This window comes from Mesocricetus auratus, unplaced genomic scaffold, assembly GCF_017639785.1.
Source record: "Mesocricetus auratus isolate SY011 unplaced genomic scaffold, BCM_Maur_2.0 Super-Scaffold_4256, whole genome shotgun sequence".
NCBI lineage: Eukaryota > Metazoa > Chordata > Mammalia > Rodentia > Cricetidae > Mesocricetus > Mesocricetus auratus.
In genome coordinates this window covers 120,555,779-120,583,226 of record NW_024429182.1, presented here as the reverse complement: position 1 = coordinate 120,583,226, position 27,448 = coordinate 120,555,779, and the positions used below count along the sequence as shown (strand labels likewise).

Here is a 27,448-nt window from a genome sequence, read left to right as displayed (position 1 = left end):
ATGTAATACATATTTAACACTTTAGTTCACCAGATTTAGCACCGTATTGGTCAGCTTTGTAATATAAAACAGCACATTAAGCAACTAATTTAAAAGTCAAAATATTAATTTAGGTCACAGTTCAGAAGTTCAATTTTAATATATGTGTGTGTGTGTGTGTGTGTGTGTGTGGTGTATGGAGGTCAGAGGTAAAGGTTGTGGAAAAGGGTATTTTCCATAGGCAATGACTTACCTTTTTTTTTTTTGAGATTGGGTATCTTACTATCCAGGAATTCTCTAAGTAGACTAGGCTAATTAGTTTACCATTACCAGAGATCTTCCTGCTATCTCAGTGCTGGAATTTCTAGCATGTCATACATGGCTTTTATATGTGGGTTCTGGGATTGAACTCGGGTTCCTGTGACAAGCTCTTACAGCCAAGCTATCTCCATAGGCCCTACCTAAATTTTGTTTTAAACATAAGATTTTATTGTTTGTTATCTGAGATGCTTTCTTCTACTCAACAAGGTATTAAATACCACCTTAATCCGTATGCACAGACACACAGCCTGTATGTATGATTTCATCAGTCATTTCTGTGTGAGAAGAATTATCTGAACCAATGCCCACACTTCTATGAATGGAAAGTCTGGGACTTTTGTTTTCCAGAACATTTTTGAGACTGCTGATCCAGAAGTGCAGGTACTATGTTATGTATCAATTTGTCCTAAACATGACCTACTGTTTTTAATCTCCCGTGACCATCGACTCTTTGGCCATAGCAGAATGCATCTGGCTGATATTTGCCAAAGGGCATGGTTAGATTAGGTCCTAGCACATAGTCGGTTGCTTGGTCAAAATCCTTTGGCTCCCTTGCATCAAAACTCCTGAGGTACCATTCTTTAGGGGACGATGCTCTGCTTTTTCATTCATGATACTCTACTGTTATGGAAATTGTGACATTACTCAACAGCTGACTTGTTTCAATTTGGACTGATTCTCTTTTTAGCTCCATGCATGCCTTGAATAGAGTAAATCTGACTAATGAATTTGTAGGCAGGATTTTGGCAACATAAAAGACTCTGGCCTCCCTAGAAAAGTTTTCAAAATTTGCCTAGTGTTTACGAGGAAAATTGCTTCTCATAATTTACACCATTTAATCTAATTTTATTTATCAACAAACATTCTACATATGTACAAAACCCACTCTTGTAAAGCCATTTAATCTTTAAACCCATTTAATCCTATCAGTGGGGTTGTTAAAATAAACATGGATGGTTCTAGCATGACTGTGAGTTTATACACTGTCTTGTTTGCAAGAGCCAAGACATTGCTTTGTTTATCCTAGACAAGGGATGGCCTTCATGGGAGGATTAGATTCACTTCCAAAGTAAAGATAATGCTACAAGTTTCAATCCCACACGGATGTGGTTAATTGTCACCCAGTTGTCACGCACTTATCTCAGTGTCTTGACAGATGTTTGTAGGCTCACAGTATTGGGGGAAATCTATCAATTCAATATTTAAAAGAATTAAAAAGAATTTAATTATTTTGTGTCTTCATTTGTAATGCCTTGTTTTGGCTCCGAGTTATTTTAGGAGGGTATACATACACACAGAGGCAAAAAAAGGCACCAGCATCATTAAATTGATGGATCAGACACTTAACACTTTTAATGAACTTTCTGTCCTGTTTTCAAAAATTGCAAGAAAGAAGTTCTTTTCCAAGCTCACTAAACTTTTAGCACCTCACTTATCTCATCTATGGCACATATATGGCTAATTTGAAAATTATTAGATTTCAGACACCAAGGCTGAGATATTCCATGTGTATTATTATTTAAAGGTGTTTATTTTGTAGCACTTTTAAGACTTATTATATTGTTTTTGTAGATTAATAGTCACCAAGTTTTTCACTTGTTCCCCTAATGTTGTTGCTTCAAAAGAAAATCATGGATTCATTAAATTAAAAAGCTTTTTAAAGTCTCCCCCAAACACCTTTACATAGTAAAAGCATGTGACAGTGGAATAATAAGTATAATTATACTAATAAATATCATGTTTGTTGGAGCAGATATTCAATGATACAGCATGCATGAATACTTATTTTTAATACTTCATATATTATCATTATCATACTCTGTCTACTGGGTTAATGTAATTTTAATAAAGCATAATAATAGTTTAGTGTATCTATGTGTAGAATACCAGACTTATCTAGGGATCATTTAAAACCTGGGAAAGATATTGAGGTTTGTTGCAATACACATCATGACAGATGTCAAATTCTCCCTTTCAGTCTCTGCCACTTACAGAGTAAGAAGTTCTTATGTTCACAATTTAAGAAAATGACCTTGGTTCAGTTGTTAATGAAGAGATGTTATTTGAGTATCATCAAGAAGAATAGAAGGTCTTTTAACCTAGATGCCACTAACAAGAACATCCCTAGACTATGCCTACTATTAGGCCACCTTGGGAATCTAAGTCATTCTTTTGATTGGTAAATACTACACTTAAGTGGGACTTCAACCACTTAGGCCTATTATATTAGATACTTTAATAGCTTGCATAGGGTCATGTAACATGAAAAAACAAAACATCCAGAGACTGATATTGGGGTTCAAACTTCAAGCTGAATATCATAAAAGCAAAGCAGCTGGCCACTAGCTTCTTACCTCTACTTCAGGCTGAATAGGCTGGTGCTGTCTCCATGAGCTCTCACCAAGCCTCAGACTGTAACTTCTCCTCAGCATGGCTGGTGAATGAATGCTTCCTACTCAGTGTGGCTGAAGAATGAATGTCTGATACCGGCTACTGAAGACCATGTTTCTATCTTTTATACCCCTCTAGTGCTGGGATAAAAGGCAAGTGATCTATTACTGTTTTAGACTGATTCAATCTCATGTGGATCTGTGTGGCCTTGGACTCACAGAGATCAGTCTACCTCTTAATCATGAGTCCTAGGATTAAAGGTGTGTACTACCACCTCCTAGCTTCTGTCTGCTGGGATTAAAGGTGTGTGTCACCACTGCCTGATTTCTACAGCTTGAGGCTGATTTTGCTTTTCTGAATCCCCAGTCAAGCTTTAATAAATAATATGTCACTACAAATCCCCTTTTTTGTCTGATACAAAAAGGAGGCTACAACTAACATAAGAAAACCATACAATAAATATATACAATATATATAGACTACAAGTTTATCAACAATGTCTAGTCCATTTGTGTTTGATGAATTTGGAGAAAATATCTAGTCCATTTTCATTTGACAAATTCAGAGAAACTACTTCAGGGTCAGGAGGGTTAGGTGCTCCTTATTTTTTTGAATCTTTGAGGACAATTTGTACAACACAGATGGAGGCTGAATATATATGGTAACTCAATTCCATTGCCATAGCCTGGTAAAGACAGTCCCATAAAGCCTAAGCCCCATCCTAAGCAGAAGAGAGACACTGTCATGTGACTTTACTCTTGACCTCTCCCCTTTCCATGATTCCTCTCCTCTCTTTATTTCTTTTAAGGATGTCCTTGTACCATAGAAATATCACTGTCCAAGACCCAGAATATTCAGTTGGAGAATCAGAAAAATGTATGCTGAAGAAGTTAATCATGCCCCATATACTTCTTTCTTCATAGTAAATGAGACCATCTTAGATCTGTTTTAAAAAAAATTAAAAGGGAGCTGGTGAACATGTGTCACACTGTGAATTCTTTGTGGATTCCAGTGATTGCTAGTCCATGGTTAAAGCAGGACAGACCAAGGCTACACTTTGTGATTCTTAAAATAACAAAAATTCAATGATCTCATTTTCTGTGTTTCTGAGGATGCAAACAGAGAAATTTATCTAATCCTGGCATACCTGAAAGTTGTGAAAAATCTCGACTCAGATAAGATCCATAGAAATGCCATGAGAAGGCTTCGTGTTGAATTTAGGAAGGGTGATAGGACTGTGTTTCTGTCTTGGAGCAACTTAAGCTTGCACAGGGTATAGAGAAAAAGTGTACAAATAAACACTTAATGATTGTCATGAAACTGATCAAGATGTTGAGAAGAATTGAAAAGTAGGAAACCATACTTGGATCCAGACATATTTTATGGTCAACACATTCTCAGGATTGTGAGTACTTGACTGGGTTTTGACAAAATTTATGGTTTTGTCATGAATGTCATGGTTATGCTTTCAAAACAGTCACAATGTGCTTTTTCAAAGGTATATACACATATTCACTTTTTGCCACATAACTTACAACTTATAGTTTAGGATATTTTCAAAAGATTAAATTTTTTTTGGTTTTTACGAGACAAAGTTTCTCTGTATTGTTTTTGAGGCTGTCGGTCCAGCCCAGCCTCGAACTCACAGCGATCCGCCTGCCTCTGCCTCCCCAGTGCTGGGATTAAAGGCGTGCGCCACCACTGCTCGGCTAAGATTAATTCTTAAAAGTAGTTGTTCCTGAAATGGGCAACTGTGGTACTTGGAAAGAAAATGGCCCCCAAAAGAGTGGCACTATTAGGAGGTATGGCCTGGTTGGAGGAAGTGTGTCCTTATGGGGGTGGGCTTTGAGGTCTCTTTTTCTCAAGCTTCCCTTAGTGTGACAGACAGCTGACTTCCTGTTTGCCTCTGAGTCAAAATGCAAAAACTGTCTCCTCCAGCACCATGCCTGTCTGCATGCAATTATGCTCCCTGCAACAATAATGGACTGAACCTCTGAAACTGTAAGCAAGCCACCCCAATTGAATGTTTCCTTCATAAGAGTTGCCCTGATCATGGTGTCTCTTCACAGCGATTAAAACCCTAAGACAGCAACCAAAGTACATCTTCTATTAGTATGGCAGCAATGTATCTCTCAAGTAGAAGAAACTGCTATTTCAGGTGAAGCTGAGTGATCAGATAGGACTGGGACACCATAACTTGGACTTTAGTACATTTTGCTACCTTCTTTGTAACCATGCTGTCTGAAAAAACTTTCCTGTTCTCTGTTACATATGTCAAAATATTTCATCTAAAATTCTTATTTTTAAAAACTTGCTTGAATTGACAATTATTCTTCTTATCAGGCATGATTTTCCTCTTGTTGAGTGATTCTTAGATACAGTTAGAGAGCTGTTGGTTACTGCTAAGGTATGTGTGTCACTATTGCTCCCTTAAGGTTGTTGTTCCATGCTGGTCATTACTGTGGTTCTTAGGCATGGCTGGGTAGGACTCCTGCTTGGTTTGCTCCTTTGGAAGCTTGCATGAAACCTTCTGCTATCATGAAAAAGTGTCCTTGGAAAGGAGGCATGTCAGCTCAGGTATAGTTCAGGATCCTCTGGGCTGTGTGTCTGAAATGAATGTTGTCCTCAACAATAGGGACTTACCTTCTTCCTCTGGGGAATAACTAAGAGCAACAGAAATACATAATATGTTCTTGGAGTCTCTTAGACAGCCGTGACCAACAATTCGAAAGGGGGTTTTTCATACGAGGTATTGCGGTTTTATTATATGATCTTTGGATCTTGGAGGGAACACTGTCATCCCAGATGGGAAATTTTTCATTTAAACTATATAGGTATATTTATACATTTCTGTGTACATTTAAGTTTATTCTTTTTTTTTCTGGATTGATCGTTCATTTGTTCTCAGTGCTGAATAACATTCTCTTGTATCACAGTTTGTCCACTCACCTATACTTTGGTTGCTGTAAGTTCTTGCCTTTACAATGAAAGGCAATGTGCTGGGTTTTGTATGGAGTTTTCAACTTGATTAAACATTAAAGAGGGCAACTATTGGGTTACATGATGTAAGTTTAGTTTGGTAATAATTTTTTGCTTCAAAACCCCTTTTCTTTGTGACACTTATCCTATGGGTTTCTAGACTATCTTAGTTAAGGCTTTATTGCTGTGACAAGATAGCATGACCATGAAAACTCTTATAAAGGAAAAAATTTAATTGGGTTAGCTTCCAGTTCAGAGATTTAGTACATTATCATCATAGCAGGAAGCTTGTGACATGCAGGCAGACATGATGTTAGAGAAGTAGCTGAAAGTTCTACATCTTGATCATCAAGAAGTTGGAAAAGAGTGAGCCACTGGGCCTGGCTTGAGCATCTGAAACCTCAAAGCCCACCTCCTATGACACACTTCCTCCAACCATGCCACACCTCCTCTAACAAGGCCACATCTCCAATAATGCCACTTCCCATGACTCCCTATGGGGGTCGTTTTAATCCAAACCACCACATAAGGGAATGTGGGGCTCCATATGGCAGTACATTTTAGTTAGTAGAAGACTATTGTATGCTGTTCAGCTACTTATTACCTAACCAAAACATTTATTGAATTTTCCATGTAGCATGTTTTATGATAACTACTTAAATATTAAAGACTGTAGTGCAGTTGCTGTCCTCATAAACACACACACACACACACACACACACACACAGTGTGGGGACTGATGCACAAACACACAATTTCCTTGTTACAAAAAACCCCTGCTGTAGTAAAGGAAACTAGAAGGTGGATTAGAACTTAGTAGAATGTAACAAAGCTTGGAATGCAGTAGCTTAGAGACTGGAGTTTGACTTGGATGTTTTAAGGTGGATAGATGAGGGAAAAGGATTTTGGTGGAAAGAAAACAAGATGAAAACAAGAATGACTTCTTGTTCAAACTTGTGGAGCATGGCCAAGACCATGGTACATGCAGAGGAATTTCAGGCAGTACACAGCTTACAGTTCTCTGAGACACTATGGCCACAGTTGGACTTTCTTAGTAATAACCCCATCTTTTAAAGAAGTAAGATTGACACTTCTTTCCTAAAGTCTCCACTATCATCTGGTTTATAAAGACCTTGATTTCCACCTACAAGGGAAGAACACTCCAGTAGCAAAGAGGTGAGAGTTCCTTTGCCCAAGTTGAATAGTCATCATTAAAAGTCCAAGTGTAGCTCCTGTAGAACTAAGTCTGAGCTTTTTATTCAACCAGGATTGGAACAACACTGCTTTTTTTTTTTTTTTTTTTTTTGGGGAAAATTGGCAATAATCCTTTTTTGTATATTTGGTATAATTTGGCAGTGAATCTGTTTGGTCCTGGTCATTTCTTTTTTTTTTTTTTTTTTTTTTTTTTTTTTTTCATTTGAGGGTACTTCCCACTTTCTTTTATTTTTTTTTTTTTTTTTTTTTATTAATATTTTTTTATTTTCCATTTTAAATTTAGATAAGAAACAAGGTTGCTTCACAAGTCAGTACGAGGTCCCTCTCCCTTTCCCTCCCCTCCTCCCGTGCCCTCCCACCATCCCCCCCGTTATCCCCTCATTCCCCCAGGGAGGGTGAGGCCCTCCATGGGGGTGTCCATAGTCTGTCATTTCATATAGGGCAGGGCCTAGACCCTTCCCCAAGAGTTCAGGGTGAGAGTGCACCTCACATTGTTCTATGGGAGTCCAGAGACCGTGTGTATACTTGGGATGGGTACTGATCTGCTGTCCAAGGCTCAATAGATTACCTAGGCCTCCTCACTGACACCCAGATTCAGGGGGTCTTGATCAGTCCCATGCTGGATTCCCAGGCTGATGCCTGGGATTCAAGAGTTAACCTTTGTCTGGTCAGCTGTTTCTGGGGGTTCAACCAGCCCAGTCTTAATCCCTTTGATCATCAGTCCTCCCTCTCTGATACTGGCTTTCTTGAGTTCAGCTCAGTACTTAACCAGCCAGTAAATGAAGTTTCTGTTTCCCAGACTCTCTGGCAATAGGATTGTAGGCTGGCACTCCCCAGATCTATGTCTAAAATCCATATATGAGAGAGTACATGCCATGTTTCTCTTTTTGTGACTGGGTTACCTCACTCAGGATGGTTTCTTCTAGTGTCATCCATTTGCCTGCGAATCTCATGATTCCATTATTTTTTTCTGCTGAATAGTACTCCATTGTGTAGATGTACCACATTTTCTCTATCCATTCTTCGGGTGAGGGACATCTAGGTTGCTTCCAAGTTCTGGCTATTACAAATAAAGCTGCTATGAACATAGTGGAACAGACATCTTTGTTATATGAATGGGCATCTTTTGGATATATGCCTAAGAGTGCAGTTGCTGGGTCTTGTGGTAGGTTTATTCCCATTTTTCTGAGGAATCTCCATACTGCTTTCCAAAGTGGCTGAACCAGTTGGCACTCCCACCAGCAATGGAGGAGTGTCCCCCTTTCACCACATCCTCTCCAGCATAAATTGTCATTGGTGTTTTTGATTTTAGCCATTCTGACAGGAGTGAGATGGTATCTCAGAGTTGCTTTGATTTGCATTTCCCGGATGGCTAAGGATGTTGAGCACTTTCTCAAGTGCCTCTCAGCCATTTTAGACTCCTCTATTGAAAACTCTCTATTTAGTTCTGCAGCCCACTTCTTAATTGGGTCCTTTGCTGTTTTGGAGACTTGCTTCTTGAGTTCTTTGTAAATTTTGGAGATCAACCCTCTGTCAGATGTGGGATTAGTGAATATTTTTTCCCATTCTGTGGGCTGCCTTTTTGTCTTGCTGACTGTGTCCTTTGCCTTACAGAAGCTTCTCAGTTTCAGTAGGTCCCATTTATTAATTGTTGAGCTCACTGTCTGTGCTACTGGTGTTATGTTCAGGAAGCTGTCTCCTGTACCAATTCTTTCAAGGGTACCACCCACTTTCTCTTCTAAGAGGTTCAGTGTGGCTGGATTTATGTTGAGGTCTTTGATCCATTTGGACTTAAGTTTTGTGCATGGCGATAAACATGGATCAATCCGCATTTTTCTACATGCCAGTCTCCAATTATGCCAGCACCATTTGTTGAAGATGCTTTCTTTATTCCATTGTATATTTTTAGCTTCTTTGTCGAAGATCAGATGTTCGTACGTGTGTGGGTTAATACCCGGATTTTCAATTCGATTCCATTGGTCTGCCTGTCTATTTTTGTGCCAATACCAAGCTGTTTTCAGGACTATAGCTCTATAATAGAGCTTGAGGTCAGGGATATTGATGCCTCCGGACGTTGCCTTGTTGAACAGGGTTGTTTTGGCTATCCTGGGTCTTTTGTTTTTCCATACAAAATTGATTATTGTTCTTTCAAGGTCTGTGAAGAACTGTGCTGGGATTTTAATGGGGATAGCATTGAATCTGTAGATTGCTTTTGGCAGGATTGCCATTTTTACTACATTGATCCTACCTATCCATGAGCATGGGAGATCTTTCCATTTTCTGAGGGCTTCTTTAATTTCTTTCTTTAAAGATTCAAAGTTCTTACGATACAGGTCTTTCACTTGTTTGGTTAGCGTTACCCCAAGGTATTTTATGTTGTTTGTGGCAATTGTAAAGGGTGATGTTTCTCTGATTTCTCTTTCAGCCCTTTTATCATCTGTATATAGTAGGGCTACTGACTTTCTTGAGTTGATCTTGTAACCTGCCACTTTGCTGAAGGTGTTAATCAGCTGTAAGAGTTCCCTGGTAGAGTTCTTTGGGTCACTGATATAAACTATCATATCGTCTGCAAACAGTGAAAGTTTGACTTCTTCCTTCCCAATTTGTATCCCCTTGATCCCCCTTTGTTGTCGTATGGCTATAGCTAGAACTTCAAGTACCATGTTGAAAAGGTATGGAGAGAGTGGACAGCCTTGTTTTGTTCCTGATTTTAGAGGAATTGCGTTGAGTTTCTGTCCATTTAGTTTGATGTTGGCTGTTGGTTTACTGTATATGGCTTTTATTATGTTTAAGTATGTCCCTGTTATCCCAGATCTCTCCAAGACCTTTATCATGAAGGGATGTTGGATTTTGTCAAAGGCTTTTTCAGCATCTAGTGAGATGATCATGTGATTTTTGTTTTTCAGCTTGTTTATATGGTGGATTACGTTGATGGATTTTCGTATGTTGAACCATCCCTGCATCCCTGGGATGAAACCTACTTGATCGTGGTGAATGATTGTTTTGATGTGTTCTTGGATCCGATTTGCCAGTATTTTATTGAGTATTTTTGCATCAATGTTCATGAGGGATATTGGTCTGAAGTTCTCTTTCTTGGTTGTATCTTTGTGTGGCTTGGGGATCAAGGTTATTGAAGCCTCATAGAAAGAGTTTGGCAAAGACCCTTCTGCTTCTATTGTGTGGAACACTTTGAGAAGAATTGGTATAAGCTGTTCTTTGAATTTGTGGTAGAATTCTGCACTGAGGCCATCTGGACCTGGACTTTTTTTGGTTGGGAGACTTTTGATGACAGCTTCTATTTCCATAGGGGTTATAGGTCTATTTAAATTGCTTATCTGTTCTTGATTTAGTTTTGGCAAATGATAGCTGTCCAGGAAGTCATCCATTTCCTTTAAATTTTCGAATTTTGTGGAGTACAGGTTTTCAAAGTATGACCTAATGATTCTCTGGATTTCCTCAGAGTCTGTTGTTATGTCCCCCTTTTCATTTCTGATTTTGTTAATTTGCGTGTTCACTCTCTGCTGTTTGGTAAGTTTGGACAAAGGTTTGTCTATCTTGTTGATTTTCTCAAAGAACCAACTCTTCGTTGCATTGATTCTTTGTATTGTTTTCCTGGTTTCTACTTTGTTGATTTCAGCCCTCAATTTGATTATTTCTTGGCGTCTACTCCTCCTGGGGGAGTTTGCTTCTTTGTGTTCTAGAGCTTTTAGCTGTGATGTTAATTCTCTGGTATAACTGTTTTCCTGTTTCTTCATGTGAGCACTTAGTGCTATGAACTTCCCCGTAGCACTGCTTTCAAAGTGTCCCATAGGTTTGGGTATGTTGTGTCTTCATTCTCATTGAGTTCGAGGAAGTCTTTAATTTCTTTTTTTATTTCCTCTTTGACCCAGGGATGGTGCAGTTGAGCATTATTCAATTTCCATGAGTTTGTAGGTTTTCTGCACTTTGTGTTGTTGTTGAATTCTAATTTTAAGGCATGGTGGTCTGATAAGATGCATGGAGTTATTCCAATTTTTTTGTAGCTGCTGAGGTTTGATATGTTGCCAAGTATGTGGTCGATTTTTGAGAAGGTTCCATGTGGTGGTGAGAAGAAGGTATATTCTTTTTTATGTGGATGAAATGTTCTATAGATATCTGTTAATCCCAGTTGGGTCATTACTTCTATTAGACCCTTTGCTTCTTTGTTGAGTTCCTGTCTGGTATTCTTGTCTAGTGGTGAGAGTGGTGTGTTGAAATCTCCCACTATAACTGTGTGGGGCTTTAGATGAGATTTAAGTTCTAATAATGTTTCTTTAACGAATGTGGATGCCTTTGTATTGGGGGCATAGATGTTCAGGATAGACACTTCCTCTTGGTGGGTTTCACCTGTGATGAGTATGTAATGACCTCCTTCATCTCTTTTGATTGATTTTATTTTAAAGTCTAGTTTGTTAGATATTAGGATTGCTACCCCTGCTTGTTTCTTGGGTCCATTTGATTGAAAAATTTTTTCCCAACCTTTAACTCTCAAGTAATGTCTGTCTTTGAGGGTGAGGTGTGTTTCTTGTATGCAGCAGAAGGAAGGGTTCTGTCTTCGAATCCATTCTGCTAGTCTGTGTCTTTTTATGGGTGAGTTAAGGCCATTAATATTGAGGGATATTAATGACCATTGATTGCTCATCCTTCTTCGATTTGCGATGGTTGTTGTTGGTGGAATTATGGGTGGAATTTCGCCCCTTTGTTCTTTTGGCTGTTGGTAGAGAGGGATTCTCTAATGCTTATGTTTTTCTGGTTGTAGTTAGCTTCCTTGGGTTGGAGTTTTCCTTCCAAAATTTTCTGTAGGGCTGGGTTAGTGGACACATATTGGTTGAATCTAGTTTTGTCATGGAATATCTTGTTTTCTCCGTCTATAGTGATTGAGAGCTTTGCCGGGTATAGTAGTCTGGGCTGGCATCCATGGTCTCTTAGTGTAGGTAGAATATCTATCCAGGACCTTCTGGCTTTCAGAGTTTCCATGGAGAAATCAGGTGTAATTCTGATAGGTCTGCCTTTATATGTTACTTGACCTTTTTCCTTAGCTGCTCTTAATATTCTTTCTTTATTCTGTATGTTTGGGGTCTTGATTATTATGTGGCGAGGGGATTTTTTTTTGTGGTCCACTCTATTTGGTGTTCTGTAGGCTTCTTGTACCTTCATTGGCATGTCTTTCTTAAGGTTGGGAAAGTTTTCTTCTATGATTTTGTTGAATATGCCTTCTGCCCCTTTGAGGTGGATTTCTTCTCCTTCTTCTATACCTATTATTCTTAGGTTTGGTCTTTTCATGGTGTCCCATAATTCCTGGATGTTTTGTGTTAAGGATTTGTTGGATTTAAGGTTTTCTTTGGTTGATAAATCCATTTCTCCTAATGTATCTTCAACACTTGAGATTCTCTCTTCCATCTCTTCTATTCTGTTGGTAATGCTTGTATTGGTAGTGCCTGACTGTTTGTCCAGCTTTTCTATTTTCTGCCTTTCTTCAGATTGTGTTTTTTTTAGTGTCTCTATTTCAGTTTTCAACCCTTGCAGCATTTGCATTGCTTCTTGCAATTTTCTGTTTATCTGTTCGTCCGTTTGTTGCCTTTTATGAATTTTTTGGTTTGTTCTTTCTTCCATTTCTTGCATTTTTTGGTTTGCTTTTTGTTCCATTTCTTGGATTTTGTGCTTTGTTTCTTCTTCCCTTTCCTGCCTTTTTTGGTTTGTTTCTTCCTCCATTTTTTTCATTTTTTGCTTTGTTTTTTCTACCATTTCTTGCATTTTTTGCTTTGTTGCTTCTTCCATTTCCTGCCTTATTTGGTATGTTTCTTCTTCTAATTCTTGCATTTTTTGCTTTGCTTTTTCTTCCATTTCTTGCATTTTTTGCTTCATTTCTTCTTCCATTTCGTGCCGTTTTTGGTTTGTTTTTTCTTCCAATTCTTGCATTTTTTGGTTTGTTTTTTCTTCCATTTCTTGCATTTTTTGGTTTGTTTTTTCTTCCATTTCTTTGAGGGATTTTCCAATATCCTCTTTTAGGGCCTCTATCATTTTCATGAAAGTGCTTTTAAGATCGTTCTCTTCTGCTTCCTTCGCGTTTGAATATTGGGGTCTTGCTGGTGTGGAGTCTCTAGAATCTGGCGGTGTCATATTTGTTTTTCTGTTGCTGACTGTGTTTTTGTATTGTCTCTTTCCCATCTCTTCTTTTAGTGGGTGCAGAAAGAGCCCCTTCCTGGTCTGGGGACCAGAGTTCCCTTTGGTGGGTGCTAGTAAGTCCAGTAATCTGGTGGTTCTTCTATGCCTTGTCCAAATGCTGGTCCGTGGGTAGAGAAGAAGAACAGGAATCTGGGGCGCTTAGCCTCCTACCTGGTCCCCTGGACCCTATGCTGGGTCCTGTTGTACCTGATCCGGAACAGCTACTCCCCTGGTCTCCCTGGTTCCTGTAGTTTCCTGGTCTCTTTGGTGGGAGAGAAGATCTGGAGTCTGGGGTGCTTGGCTCCCGCCGGGATTGGGAGCTCTGTGCAGTTCCCAGGCGATCTGCAGGCTCTGGAACTCAGGCTGGGAAGCTGGCCTGTTTACCTGATGATGCCAGAGGGACAGCTACTTCCCTGTACTCCCAGCCTCCTCTCCTTTCCTGGAATCGTTGGTGGGAGAGAAGATCTGGAGTCTGGGGTGCTTTGCTCCCGCCGGTATTGGGAGCTCTGTGCAGTTCCCAGGCGATCTGCAGGGTCTGGAACACAGGCCAGGAAGCTGGCCTGTTTACCTGATGCTCCCGCCGGGATTGGGAGCTCTGTGCAGTTCCCAGGCGATCTGCAGGCTCTGGAACACAGGCCGGGAAGCTGGCCTGTTTACCTGATGCTCCCGCCGGGATTGGGAGCTCTGTGCAGTTCCCAGGTGATCTGCAGGCTCTGGAACACAGGCCGGGAAGCTGGCCTGTTTACCTGATGCTCCCGCCGGGATTGGGAGCTCTGTGCAGTTCCCAGGCGATCTGCAGGCTCTGGAACTCAGGCCGGGAAGCTGGCCTGTTTACCTGATGATGCCAGAGGGACAGCTACTTCCCTGTACTCCCAGCCTCCTCTCCTTTCCTGGAATCGTTGGTGGGAGAGAAGATCTGGAGTCTGGGGTGCTTTGCTCCCGCCGGGATTGGGAGCTCTGTGCAGTTCCCAGGCGATCTGCAGGGTCTGGAACACAGGCCGGGAAGCTGGCCTGTTTACCTGATGCTCCCGCCGGGATTGGGAGCTCTGTGCAGTTCCCAGGCGATCTGCAGGCTCTGGAACACAGGCCGGGAAGCTGGCCTGTTTACCTGATGCTCCCGCCGGGATTGGGAGCTCTGTGCAGTTCCCAGGCGATCTGCAGGCTCTGGAACACAGGCCGGGAAGCTGGCCTGTTTACCTGATGCTCCCGCCGGGATTGGGAGCTCTGTGCAGTTCCCAGGCGATCTGCAGGCTCTGGAACTCAGGCCAGGAAGCTGGCCTGTTTACCTGATGATGCCAGAGGGACCGAACAACACTGCTTTTACCATAGTCATTTAGCACACACTCTGCAAAAGTTTATTTTGCATATATATGCTTAATTATAGACTTTGCACATTATACATTTATATATACACATTATACATGGGATTATAGTTGCACATTAATGTATATCTTACTTTATGAATAATTTAGAGAAGTTGAAGCTGTTTACCTTAAGTGCTAATTTGAGAGTCACATTCCCAAGTAGAAAGAGACTCACTCTCCTGTGTGGCAGAGCCTATGGCAATTTTAGCCTGCTCTTTTCTTCCCAGACATTAGCTTTTTACTTCTGGTGCTGGAAATTCTCACAAACATTTGGCTGCCTCCATCCTGCGGCTGTTTCCTGAAGATTTGGAAGAAGTTCTAACCCATCCCTCCTTTGCAGAGCCTCTGTATGTGACAACTCTGGTAGGGTGGGGTTTGTTCACTGCAGAGCTGGACTCCAGGTCTCTGTCTCAGACACCAGCCATCCTCTGTCTCTCTCCCTGGTGTGTGTTATGTGCCAAATCAGCCTGGGTTTTGGATTTCAGTTTCTGTTACAATTTATAATGATCAATGATGGTTCCCACAAGCTGCCTTTGACAGCATCTATATAGAGCTGTGTGTGTGAGTGTGCTTCTTTCTCTTTTTCATTCCAGAGAGGAATGGAAAAGCTCCATGCTGGGCACAGGATCTGATTCAGCCTTGATGCCATATGCTCATGGTTTTTCTTTTCTTCCACCATGCAGGATCCATCTCAGTCTTCACCTCTGGGTTCTACTCTTTCCTGGAAGTGATCAGTTGAAGCCATAGGTTGTCCATTTTTCTTGGTCACCTGGTGTGTGTGTGTGTGTGTGTGTGTGTGTGTGTGTGTGTGTGTGTGTGACTGTTTTTTTTTTTACCATTCTACTTCTTTTCAAGCTAGTCAGGTGGCTGGAATGTACCAGATGGCATTCTGGGTGTCTGTTCTCATGGCAATGTGTTCCTATAAAGGACCTCCTGCTTTATCCAACTGTTATTTAACTTATTCATATTTTCATTTTTTTCCATGGTTATAATACCCCTGCCTCTGTCTGATGGTTTAGCATGACTCTGTGTCTGTACAGCCTGTACCTTTATATTGACACAGGCTTCTTCCTGGTTTTCACGTGATTACTTCTTCCTCTTCTTCACATTCTGTTGATGTTGCCTTCTCATGCTATGCTTTCCGGACTTGCAGTCCATCCTTGCACAGATGATCTCTTTACCCCATTCTTACCTTTATGTTTTCTCTTTTAGATTTATTTATTTTATGTGGATGAGTGCTTTCCTTGCATGTATGCATGCCTACCATGTACGGCCTACCATGTGCATGCCTGATGCATTCAACCATTCCTTGGAACTGCAGTTATGGATGGTTGTGTGTCACCATGTGGCTTCTGGGAAGCAAATCTGAGCCATCTGCAAGGACAATGAGAGTTCTTATCTGCTGTATCCCCAGCCCTTGCCTTACTTTTAAAATACCATTTATTATTTGACAATCTAAAGTTTGTGGATTATATAAAAACACTACTATTTACTATTTATTTAGCTGTAGCCCCCAAGATAATAAACTCTTTGAATACAATATGTGTTCTTTCAATTAGTTCTGGTATGTAGTTGATGCTCAGTAAACCTATTATTAGAACAAATGACACATTCAAGACCTGCCTTCAGTGAAGTTCTCTGTCCTTGTCTCCATGGCCACCATTGAATTTCTAAGTCTCAAATGTAGTATGATTGTTCTATATAGAGCTGAGTCAAGCAGTTGACTCAGCTGGGCAAACTTGCTTCATTGTTATGCATTGACCCTAGGACCTTGCTTCTGTCAGCTGACCATAAACTCTAGCCCATATCTGCAAGATAAAGAAGTTACAGAGAGTTATTTTGTACCCATTCTAGAATTATGTTGAAAGTGGAACAAAATTGAGGACCAAGCTTAGAGTGAGGCAGAAGGAGACTTGTGCCTCAATGTGCAACTTGCTAGCTAGCTGCAGGGCATTAGGTGGGCTATTTATCCTGTACCGAGTAATGTCATCATCTGTAATTCCTGTGAAGTCCAAAATTGATGTATGCTGATGAATACAGGACATGTAGCATTTGACACTTGTAAAGGCTCCCTAAATAGTGGTGACGGTTATTAAAGACTCTCTAGTAAATGGCTCTTAAAATTTATTTCAGGAAGTAAATTGCATTGTTACAACTCTGTGGCTCTTTTGTAAATTCTTGACAGGAGAATATTTATAAATCTGCCAACAGTTTAGCCTTAGTCTTTGCTATGAAAATGGGAGTATTTGTGGTGTCCCAAATCTTGACCTGGGGTATTCTGCTTTGAAGAATGGATAGAACAAAAATTGTTCCACTGTCTTTGTGTGTTGTTGTAGGTTTTTGGATCAATACATTCTTTGAAAATTTCCCATATGACCCATTCGGTAATAGGAACACAGAGAAAGCTGGAAGATTTTACTTTCCATTCCATAAGACAGTCCAGTCAGCACTCAGACAGCATGAGGTGGTTGTAAAGAATGGTGAACTTAAGAAATGACAAACGTAAGGAAAAATTCCCTGCCTATCCTTTCCTAGAATCAGTTGGTGGGTCTACCAGAATGATGGCTGCCAGATACTCACATCCAGAAGGAGGCAGTATGGTATCTCAAAGGCACAAAATGGGGCTCCAGTTCACTTGCCCAATGCAATGGTCTTGGTTTCTTTTAAGTGGAAGTGGGTAAGTTTTCTTATTTGTTTAAGCTCAGTTGCCCAATTTTTTACTTTTGTTTGTTTTGAGGTGAGGTCTCACCATGTAGTTTAGTCTGTCCTAGAACTCATGATCTTCCTATTTCAGCCTCTCAAATGCTGCTATTACAAGGCTATGTTACCACACCCAACTAAATGTTCCTTTTTGTTGGTATAGGCATCAGTTGATCAAAGTAGTTATCTGAGTTCTGCTGAGTGTTATTATTTTTAATGTTGCACTGAAACAGATCAGGGGAGCCTTGCTCAGACAGTGCATCATGGCTACACCCTTGCCCATTGAGGAGATCAAAGCCAAAGAGCCTCTTGGTAGGATTCATGCAGTGATCTGGGTTCCATATGCCAGGGAACCACTGGAATATAGAATGTTCTCAGTTACTCATTAGTTAATTCTAGATATTTGTTCTTCTTTAAAGCTTACACAGGTATTACACAGCAAACAACATCCTTCTTACTTCTTTCTTTGAAGCAAAGCATTTGTATCATATTCCCAATAAACACACACACACACACACACACACACACACACACACACACACACACTGAAATAAAAGCATAAAAGTTTCTCAGGACATTAATATATTACATTGTGCTTCAATATATTTTATTACAAATCTAATAAATTTAAAAACCAATAAAACTGATTTTTGAAACCTACCGCACAGCCACAGATTGAAGTTTGGGAAAGCGTTGGACCTAGGCCATCTAGTAACGTTTATTTTCTAAGCTAAATATCCAAATATCCCTCCCCCAATCTGTCTCCTGCCCAGTTCCCACTCCACTACCTTCCCTGGCTGCACGTTCTTTCCTTTGGTGTGGATGATTTTTTTTTTTGCTAACCCTCTGTTCTGCTTTTGGTTGAATTTTCTTAAAGATATCCATTCCCCAGGCTACAAACTACTGTAGCTATTGTAGAAATTATTAAATAAATAGTCCCACGTCTGAGTGCCCTCTAGAATTGTAGATGAATGCCTACAGCAGTATTCTGACCAGTTTTCGGTAGCTTTTTCATAGATTACCTTGAACCTAGCATGTCCTAAATGAAAGCCATTGTTTTCTCTAATGTACCTTCCCTTCTTTGTCACTCAGTGACTTTCTTATGCTTAGATTTACCCAGGCAAATATTTCAGGGAGTCACTCAGCTCTTTCCTCTCTTTTGCATTCTGTAACTATGTTTTGTGAGTATAGTGTTCATCTCGGTTTTCCATCACTGACATCATACCTTTTAATTAATGGAAACAAACAATGTCTCATCTAAAGGATTAAATTTGAATTCTTTATACTGTTGGACTTCGACCTTAACTATGACCTCCATTATTTTTCCCTAAGTGTGTTCTTTGTGACACTAACTAAATGTCGAGTGCCAAATCATGGCCTCCAAAGCAATAAATCTTCCCTTGTGCATCAGGAACCAGCTTCAATTTGATTGCAGCACTGACCATGTCATAGAGTGTCAACATTTGTCAACATTTGGCATCATATTTATTTGTTATATCATCATGCTATTTGATACTTCCTAGAGAATTAAGATCTGGAGTCATCTTTAATGTCCCCCAACAACAAGCAAAGAATGACCAAGCCCATTGATTCCTGGCTGAATGATTTGTTGACAAGCTTCCATGCGCATGTGATGATTTGTTAACACAGGATTCTGATTCATCAGGTCATGGAACAGACTTGATATTCTGCATTTCTGTTGGACTCTTAACAAATATGAGGTTCCTGGGAAAGACTCATATTCTGAACAGCAAGACTCTAATTTTCCTTTAGCCCCTCCTGTCTGCTCACCTCTACTGTGTCCCCTAAATCTATTGTCTTATGTCTTTTCCCATAGTGAAAATGTTATGAAAATAAGTCATACCAAGTAGTTTGTCCTTCTAGACCTGACTGGTGATCTAAGACTAGGTTAGGTGCTTTTCTGCTTTGCTAATGTAATGTTCTTTGCTGTGCTATTTCTCAAGAAGGCATAATCTAGTATCAGGAACCTGTTGGGTCCATACTCTTAGATTTACCAGACTCTAACACAATGAGCTAAATAAACCTCTGTTCATTCTAAATTATGAAGTCTCATGCATTTTTTCATAGTAACAGAAAATAGACTGTGATACCTACAGAGGAAAACACTGGCTTAGAGAGCACCACAAAATGAATCTTGGAGGAATGCTGTTTGTTATTTTTAAGAAGAGATTTAGTACATGTGATTCTAGTAATTTCTTCTAAGGCTTATGAAGCAGTCATATGATCACCTCAGAAGATTGGGGAAACAGGCCAGAGGGATTGGATTGTCCTTTCTATGTTACACACACAAGTGAATAGACCTGTGCCCCAAACCAGGACTCCATTCCTCCTACTGTCCTACAGAATCTCTCATTGGCTAATTCCTTACCTTGAGGTGTTCTTTGCAGTATGTTGTCTAATACTGTAAACAGAGTCAGCAGTGCTAAGAAGACAAATGAATGGGAAAAGGAGAATAAAATAGAAAGAAAGAACTTCTTTCTTCAGGACTTCTATAACATTGAAAGGCTGTTACTCACAGCCCTTAGTGCAAACTCACAGCAGAGACCATCATTCAACTCAGTGAAACCAGCCCAGGAAGATCGCAAGATGTGTGAGGTCAGATTCCACTGGGAGACTCTCCCATTAGTTACTAATAGCCATCTCTTTTTCCTATTTGAATTTTGGCTTCTGCAATCCCACTCATAACTTCATGGAGATTTACAGTATCCAAGTGCTACAGAACATAGGAACTAGGCTGGGATAGGACATGAAGGGAATTGGAAGTCGGGGAAGTAGTTCAGTAATTAGAGGAAAGAGTAGAGCAGCCAAATTAACGTCTTTGAACCAGATTAGGAGAGAAGGGAAATATGTGAATCTGAAGGCAGGAAAGGTTTGTGACTGTTCCAGCAAGCCACCTACTCCACCTACTCCTGGATCACCAGGTGGGTGGATAGGGATCACATTGATGCATCCTCTAAACTCATTATTAATAGCCCTCAAGGTGCACATGAGGCTTTGGTAGAACAGGATTCTAATTCAAGAGATCAGGAGTTGGCTGCAAATTGTACATTTCTCCTTGGGTCTCAGCAAATGTGAGGTTGTAGGCAGAGACTCACACACTGAGTAGCAAGGCTAATCAAGCCACAGATGCAATTCTGGGACCCTAACCTCATCATCCCATGTAATTTCAGTCAGTGTTCCATAGCCTCACATCAAAATACCATGGATGCATGAATTAAGTCCCCAGTAAATAAGTTTTAGAGGATGTATTCAAAGGATAGCAGTGGCATAGCTTTGTGTATTCTCAGATTTCGGGAACCAATTGAAGGGTCACTAAGACGTGAAACAAGAGATGTTTTTATTCTCCTCTGATTTTTGCTGGAGAGGTTGTGGATTCTTCTGTGGGCCCAAGCAATGCACTTAGAGGAAAATTTCCAGCAATGGTCTTCCTTCTTAAGGAAACAGCCTCTCATCCCTATAGGTGCACGTTTTCCAGTGCATCCCCAGAGACACTAGTGGTTCAGGAAGTTTGCACTGAACTGCTGTGTTCAGTGTGCCTCTTCCCCTTCCTCCCAATCATTCTTGAGAATATCCACATGTTTTCAGGTACAAATCAAGAAACTGACAAGCACACTGGCTGGTATGAGCAGCAGTTTAAAAAAAGAAGACTGCTGGGCAACGAAGTTGGTGGGCGGTGGGAAGCAATAGGAGGGAGGAAGGATATTTTCAGCAGCAGGGGGCCCCCTGAGACCCATTTGGAAGATAGACACCTCACTTAATGTGATTTCTACATTTATGCCTCTTTAATGGTCAGCAGAGTTCAATAGAATACCTTATACGTGGTTAATAATTAGTCTGATAGGTGGCAGCCATGGACATGCTGCCAATGGGGTCCATGAGCTAACAAAAAAAGACCACTGAACATTGACTTTTCACTTTTCTTTCTTTCTCTCCAGGGCAGCCACAGAAGTTCTGGCAGCATTGCTGAAATCCAGTAAGCATTCCTTTAAAAGGGGGGTTATCTCTTTGCATTTGTTCCATGGCTCTGTTCTGACCTACGAAGAAATAGAGAGCAGTGCTCTGAGTCTAGTGGAGAAAGAAAAGAATTTGATGGCTGTAGAAAAGAACGTGATTATATCTCCACATGGACATGTCCACTTATAATACATGACCATTAGTGTTGATTGTCAAGTTAACCGACTCTAGAATCACCTGAGATAACGGTCTCTTGGCCTCCTCTAAAGGATTACCATGATTGAATTAATTGAGGTAGGGAAATCTGGTCAATATGGGTGTCATCATTTACTGGTAGAGATCATTTATTGCTCTCTGCTTCTTGGCTGTGGGTGAAAATGGCCAGCCGCTTCAAGCTCCTGGCGCCTTGATTTCTCTGCCATAATGAACTGTACCTTGAACTCTGGGCCAAGATAAACCTTTTCTCCCTTGAGTTGCTTTTGTCAGAGTATTTTTATCACAGCAACAAGAAAAATAGCTAAGACAAAGACAGCCTTCCCTACAAGGGAAGTAAGCTGTCTGTTGCAGCCCTGGGGACTCTTCAATTCCTTCTGACACAGGAAGCATTCCTTCAGCATTACTAGAATAAATCCCAGTCTGTGGACTGTCCAGTGGAAGAAAGGTTATAACTGGGTAGGTAGCAGATTCTTGTATTTGGTTTTTAACTTAGCTCATGACTCTATGTGCTTGGGAAGGTAGGGTGTTGGGAATTACTTGGACAATGTAGATATTGCTAAGTTTCTTTCTTTTTTTATTAAAAAGTTATTTCTTTCTCCAGCTATATGAGTGATTGCAAAAGAATAGCTTGAAGGGTCTGAATTATTGTGAAGATCTTTTTTTTCTTGCCTCATAGCCTTAGCCTAATTACATTGGGAGTCAATTTCACGTGTGCAATATAATAGACGGTATGATGCACTTGGGAGTGAAATCTTGGCTTAATGTTTTTATTCCTCCTCTCCTTACCGCTTCATCTGTTTTAATTTGGCACCTTAGAAACCATATTCTTCATTGGTGATATTTGTTTCTCTATAGGGAGCCTGAGGCCTGTGGGTAATAGGTGAACTTTAATAAAACTTATAAATAAATAAATAAAAATTAAAAAAACCCTCTTTCTCCACCAACCATACATCTCTGTCAACCAGAAGCATGGAGAAAAAGTCAAACATATGATGATTCCTTTTATAGACTGAAGAGAAAAACGAATCTTGAATTCATTTGGTTGATCGGAGCTTCATATAGTGTCCAAATCTACCCACAAACACAGCTTTAAAGCATGCGGTAGACTACAGGCAATGAGAGCTGAATGGGAAGGGGGAAGGGAGTCTATGGAGTTCCTAAGGTGAAAAGATGTTACTTGTGGGTTCTGGGAAGGAGCACTGGTTCTTCAGAGTGGAATTATTACAGGTTTAACACCTTGAGTCTTATTATGGCACATGGTATCATTCTCCACTCTAATGCTTGGTGTTTGATGCGTCAGGGTGAGAAATATGAAGGCAATGAGCATTGTCCATTGCGTTAATAATTGAATACCATGCTTTTGGCCAGTAGCTTTCTCCTGAGTCCTCCCAGTCCAGCTTTGGCAGTGGAAAACTTGATGAGTCCTGGGAAGGGATCCCTGAGAGCTATACTTACCTCTAACATACACATCCTTTTAGCCATCTTACCTCTAACATACATACCTATTTAGCCCTTAAGCTTGAAGTTATGCATCCTTTCATAATGTGTACCTATCATGTGAAAAATCTGAAATTAGACCCATTTTCCTCAACTTTAGAGTTAAGGATCATGGTCTATTGGACTAGGAAATGACTATAGTATGTATGAGTATGAATGGACTCCATTATACACTGTGCCTAGGTTTCTGCACACTAGCTGTGCTTAACTGAGACTGCAGTGGTACAGGACTTTCTAACTTACATTCTTCTTTTAGAGCAGTGGTTCTCAACCTTCCTAATGTTGTGATCCTTTAATACAGTTCCTCAGTTGTGGTGAACCCCAATAAATTATTTTGTTGTTACTTCATAACTGTAATTTTGATACTGGTATGAATTGAATGTAAATATCTGTGTTTTATGATGGTCTTAGGCAACCCCTGTGGAAAAAATCATTTGATCCCTCAAAGGGTCACAATCCACAGGCTGAGAACCACTGTTTAAGAGGTTGTCTCTAACTCACATTCTCTGAAGAATCTTTCTTCCATAACTTCGTTAGGCACTGCTGCTCTCTGTTCACATAGGCTCTCCTGCTTCAGCACTGACTTCACAGTCCTGAAGTTGTTTTTGTCCTTGTCTCTCAGTAGAAGATTTTAAGGAACAGGGGTCATTTATATTGATGATGTGTTTTTTTTGTAGCAGCACAACAAAGCTTAAAGTATATATTTGTTGATTGCAATTAATTGAATGATTTGTGATGTTTACCCACATGAAATAGTGATATTGCTCTTTACAACCTAAATCTAACAATCTATGCTTAGAATCAATGGTCTTAACATTTGTAGTTCTAATCTCTGTTTATTTTACTAACAGACTGTTAGGGAACTGAAAGCCTGCTGCCTTATACATATAAAGCAGGCTTTCCTGTCCCATTAGGAAGATACATGGGGTTATCTGCTAATTCTGCTGAGCTATCCACATGAGTCTTTGCCTGACTGGGACCATGGTTATTTATACCATGAGACAGTTGCATCAGAGGCTCTCTTATATTCTTTCTCACACTAAATATGAAACTTTCATGTATGTCAGTCTCTCAAATGGCCACCATTGGCATTTTGGATTCAATATTTCCTTCTTGTCAGGATCTGCTCTATGCATTGTGGACTATTTAGTAACTCCCCTGATCTCTATGTAATAGCACCTAGCATTGTGTTTAGATATAGCAACCTACCTGACCCTGCTTCTTTTTTGAGAACTACCAATACCTACTTGGGTACACCCACGAACTGAAATCTACCCAAAATTTCAAAGGGTTCTTTCTTGGCATTTCATAAACATTTTTATCTTTCATAATTCATCTAAGATTCCCCAACATCAAGCACCATTTATATGCATTCATAAGCAGTAAGAACTCAGAAGGGAGACCGTTGTTATGAACATTAACAAATTACTTGGAGAGAAACCTGCTGGGTTAGATCTGGAAAGTCTTGGAATGAAGAAGGCAGGTAGGTTTTTTATCACAAGTGGCAACTCTAATGTGTAGGTAGAAGGGTTCTGAGATTATATATGAGCTCAGCACAAAAGAAGGCTGCACTTAGATGGAAAATTTGGACCCTGGACTTGAAACTTGAAGAGCAATCACAGCCTGCCAAACAGTTGCCATCATTGACTACTAGCCTAACCAATGTTTATACATGGATCACGTATCTGGATGTAGATGACACCAATCCAGGTAGGCTGGAGTTCCTGTAGTATTTTGAGTATCTTGGAAGTTTCTAGTCACTTTATGATATCTACATGTCATGTGTAGCTAAACCTCAGCATGGATTTCCTTTTCATTTGAATTGCAGAGTGAGTTCCTTTCTGTTGAACTTAAATTTAGGAAGTTAGATTATGTCTAAAATTCAAACTGTATGTGGCACAGATCTCCTGGAATGATAGTTAAACTTAGTCTATAAAAGACATACTTCTTTTAGGTGGCAGTTCTTCTGGCATTGATGTTTACTTGTGAGTGAGTATAAAAGTTGGCAGTTGCAGTAGATCTCAGTAACTGCATTACAAACAGAGGACATTGCCCCATCTAAATAAACTAGATCAAAATATTTACTGCTTGGACATAGTCAGTACTTCTATGATAGTCAATACTAGGACAGGCTTGGGATTCTGAGGTCACCGGGACCCCATTTATTTGTGAATGACTGCAGTTGATCCCCACCAGTGTCAGAAAAAGCAGGACTCAGAGTTTCAGGAGGTGTGGGGCTTTCCCATAGTAGGGACACAGGGAAAGGAAAGAATGTTGGATCACATTTGAGAGAGTTCACTATTTTTTGTTGGCTCTCTCTCCCTTATTGAACAGAGACTTCAGGGGAAACTGGCATAGGATACATGGAAGAGAAATGAAGCAAAAGGTATTTCACATTTCTTTCAATTCCCAGGCAGGCAAATTTTGCTCAGAAATCAGGCCTCTTGCCCAGTTGTCTCAGCCATTTGACACTATAAATGAAAAAAAAAGTCACTGTGTATACAAGAGTCCATTTATTTCCGTCTTTTATATTAGAATGGCCTGATCTAAATTCCACATTGTTCCTCAAATCAGTTCTTTTCTGTGCTCACGCATGCACAAATTCTCCACTGAATGTTCCTGTACCAAGAACTTGCCTTTCTGTGTTTTATTCTATCCAAAAGCACTTAGCTTTTTATTAACAAAATTTAATAAAGCCTTGATTAAGAAATCACACTGCTTCAATTGCTTGTGTTGGCTTTTTCTAACAAGCCAAAACAACATCTTGTGTGTGCTCTCTCTCTCTTGCTTCTTTTCTTCCTCCCTCCACCATGCTTTGGTTTCTCTGCTTTTCTCTCTGCCCTTCTCCAGCACTTACCTAGCCCTCTCTTGACATCATCGTCCCCACAGCCCCTCCCTCTTCCTTTTTGTTTCTTAACCTCCTTTCCGCATGCATTAACCATGAATGTATTTATGAAAAATTGTGACCCTGGAAGCAGCCCTTGAATGAGGAGCAGCGATGGGATTAGAGTTGATTTGTGCTGGCCCCAGGGATGAATCTTCCAATAATGTCTTGGCATTAACCTTGCTGCCCAGATTTAAAGGTCATAATCTTGCAACAAGGAAACACCTTCTGTCTGGTTCAGGCCCTAAATCTTACTAAGGGAATGAGGAGTCTCCTTCATACGGCTCTCCTACTTAGGAATTAGCATTTAGAAGACTCTGGGAGTTTGCAGAAGTTAGGGAATGGAAGGAGGCTGAGAGAAGTTAGCAGAGGAAGAAACATGGAGAAAAAAGGAGGGAGGGGAATATACAAGAGAACTAATGGAAAGTTTGGCAGGAAGATGAGACATCTCAAAGCCCTTCCTAGTTAATGTTCTATCTGTCTGGTTCTCAGGGGAGAGCCTTCAGCAGTGTTCTTACAGAGAACAGGAAGGAAGGGCAAACCTTGTAAACAGTGAGAGGCCTATCACGGCCAGACAGCCTCATGCCCAGAATGAACACTTGGTGTAGCCTGGTGGTCAACAGTGCAGACACTGTAGGACATGGTGGCCAGATGTTTGCACTACTGCAAAATTCCCAAGATGAACCAATTTCAAGGTTTACCAAAGATACTGGGCTTGCTGGCATCTCTGTGGATGTGTGTTTGAAGATGGTTGCCTTTGTGTCCCCTTTGGTCTGGTGGCCATATACAAATACCAGCAGATTGGTGCAGCCTTCACTGCACGGATGTGCTTATCCCATGCTTCCACATTGTCTGTGACTTTCCCTACAGGAGCACTGTCCTGCATTGACAAGCCTGCTACTCCAGATTGCCCAGACATCATGCTTCCTGATGTCAGTCAGACTGCCACAGCTGTAAAACCTTGAGTTTTCCTTGCAGTTCTTCAAACATTTGTCTTTTAATCTCTCTCTCTCTTCCTCCCCCCTCTCTCACTCACTGTGTGTGTGTGTGTGTGTGTGTGTATGTGTGTGTGTGTGTGTATACAGGTACACTTGTGTGAGTTCACTTGTATGCGGGAGCTAGAGGACAACTTCAGAAGCTGTTCCTCAGTCACTTTCCATCTTGCCTTTTGAAAACAGTTTCTGACTCAACCTGGAGCTTTCCAAGTGAGCCCTAGGCATCTATTTCTCTCTACCTCCCCAGTCCGGGGATTACAAACATGGGCCTCACCATACCATACCTGGTGCTTTTGTGTGGCTGCTGGAGATCGAATTACACTTAAGTACTCATGCTTGCACAATAATCACTTTACCAGTCAACTCATCTATCTTCCCAACCTAGTCATTATTTATTTTTTGATTAATTTATAGTAATATCTATATTTATCATGCACAGTATGTTGTGAAATTTGACACATGGCAGACAGGCTAAGCAGAGTGAAATGTCTTCCCCCTTTCCTTCCCTTCCCTTCCCTTCCCTCTCCTTCCCTCCCTTCCCTTCCCTCCCTTCCCTTCCCCTCCACTCTCTTTTTCTTTACCCTCCTTCCCTTTCTTCCTCCCTCTCTCTTTCTTCTTTTGGAAACATAGTCTCACTCCTTTAGAGTAGGCTGGCCTAGAACTTACTGTGTGTCTAGGCTGAACTTGAACTCATTATCCTCTGACCTCAGCCTTTTAGTGTCTAGACAACAGGCATGACCCATCATGCT

General features: G+C 40.5%; 1 protein-coding gene across 1 annotated transcript in view; it reads left to right on the top strand.

Annotated features, from left to right (window-relative positions):
• Agbl1 (AGBL carboxypeptidase 1) overlaps window positions 1–27,448 on the top strand; it is a 519,496-nt gene that overhangs the window by 120,977 nt on the left and 371,071 nt on the right. The window contains exon 6 of the mRNA XM_005077867.4: window positions 21,089–21,126. Coding sequence (XP_005077924.4) covers window positions 21,089–21,126 — 38 coding nt within the window. The remainder of the gene's footprint in view (window positions 1–21,088; window positions 21,127–27,448) is intronic.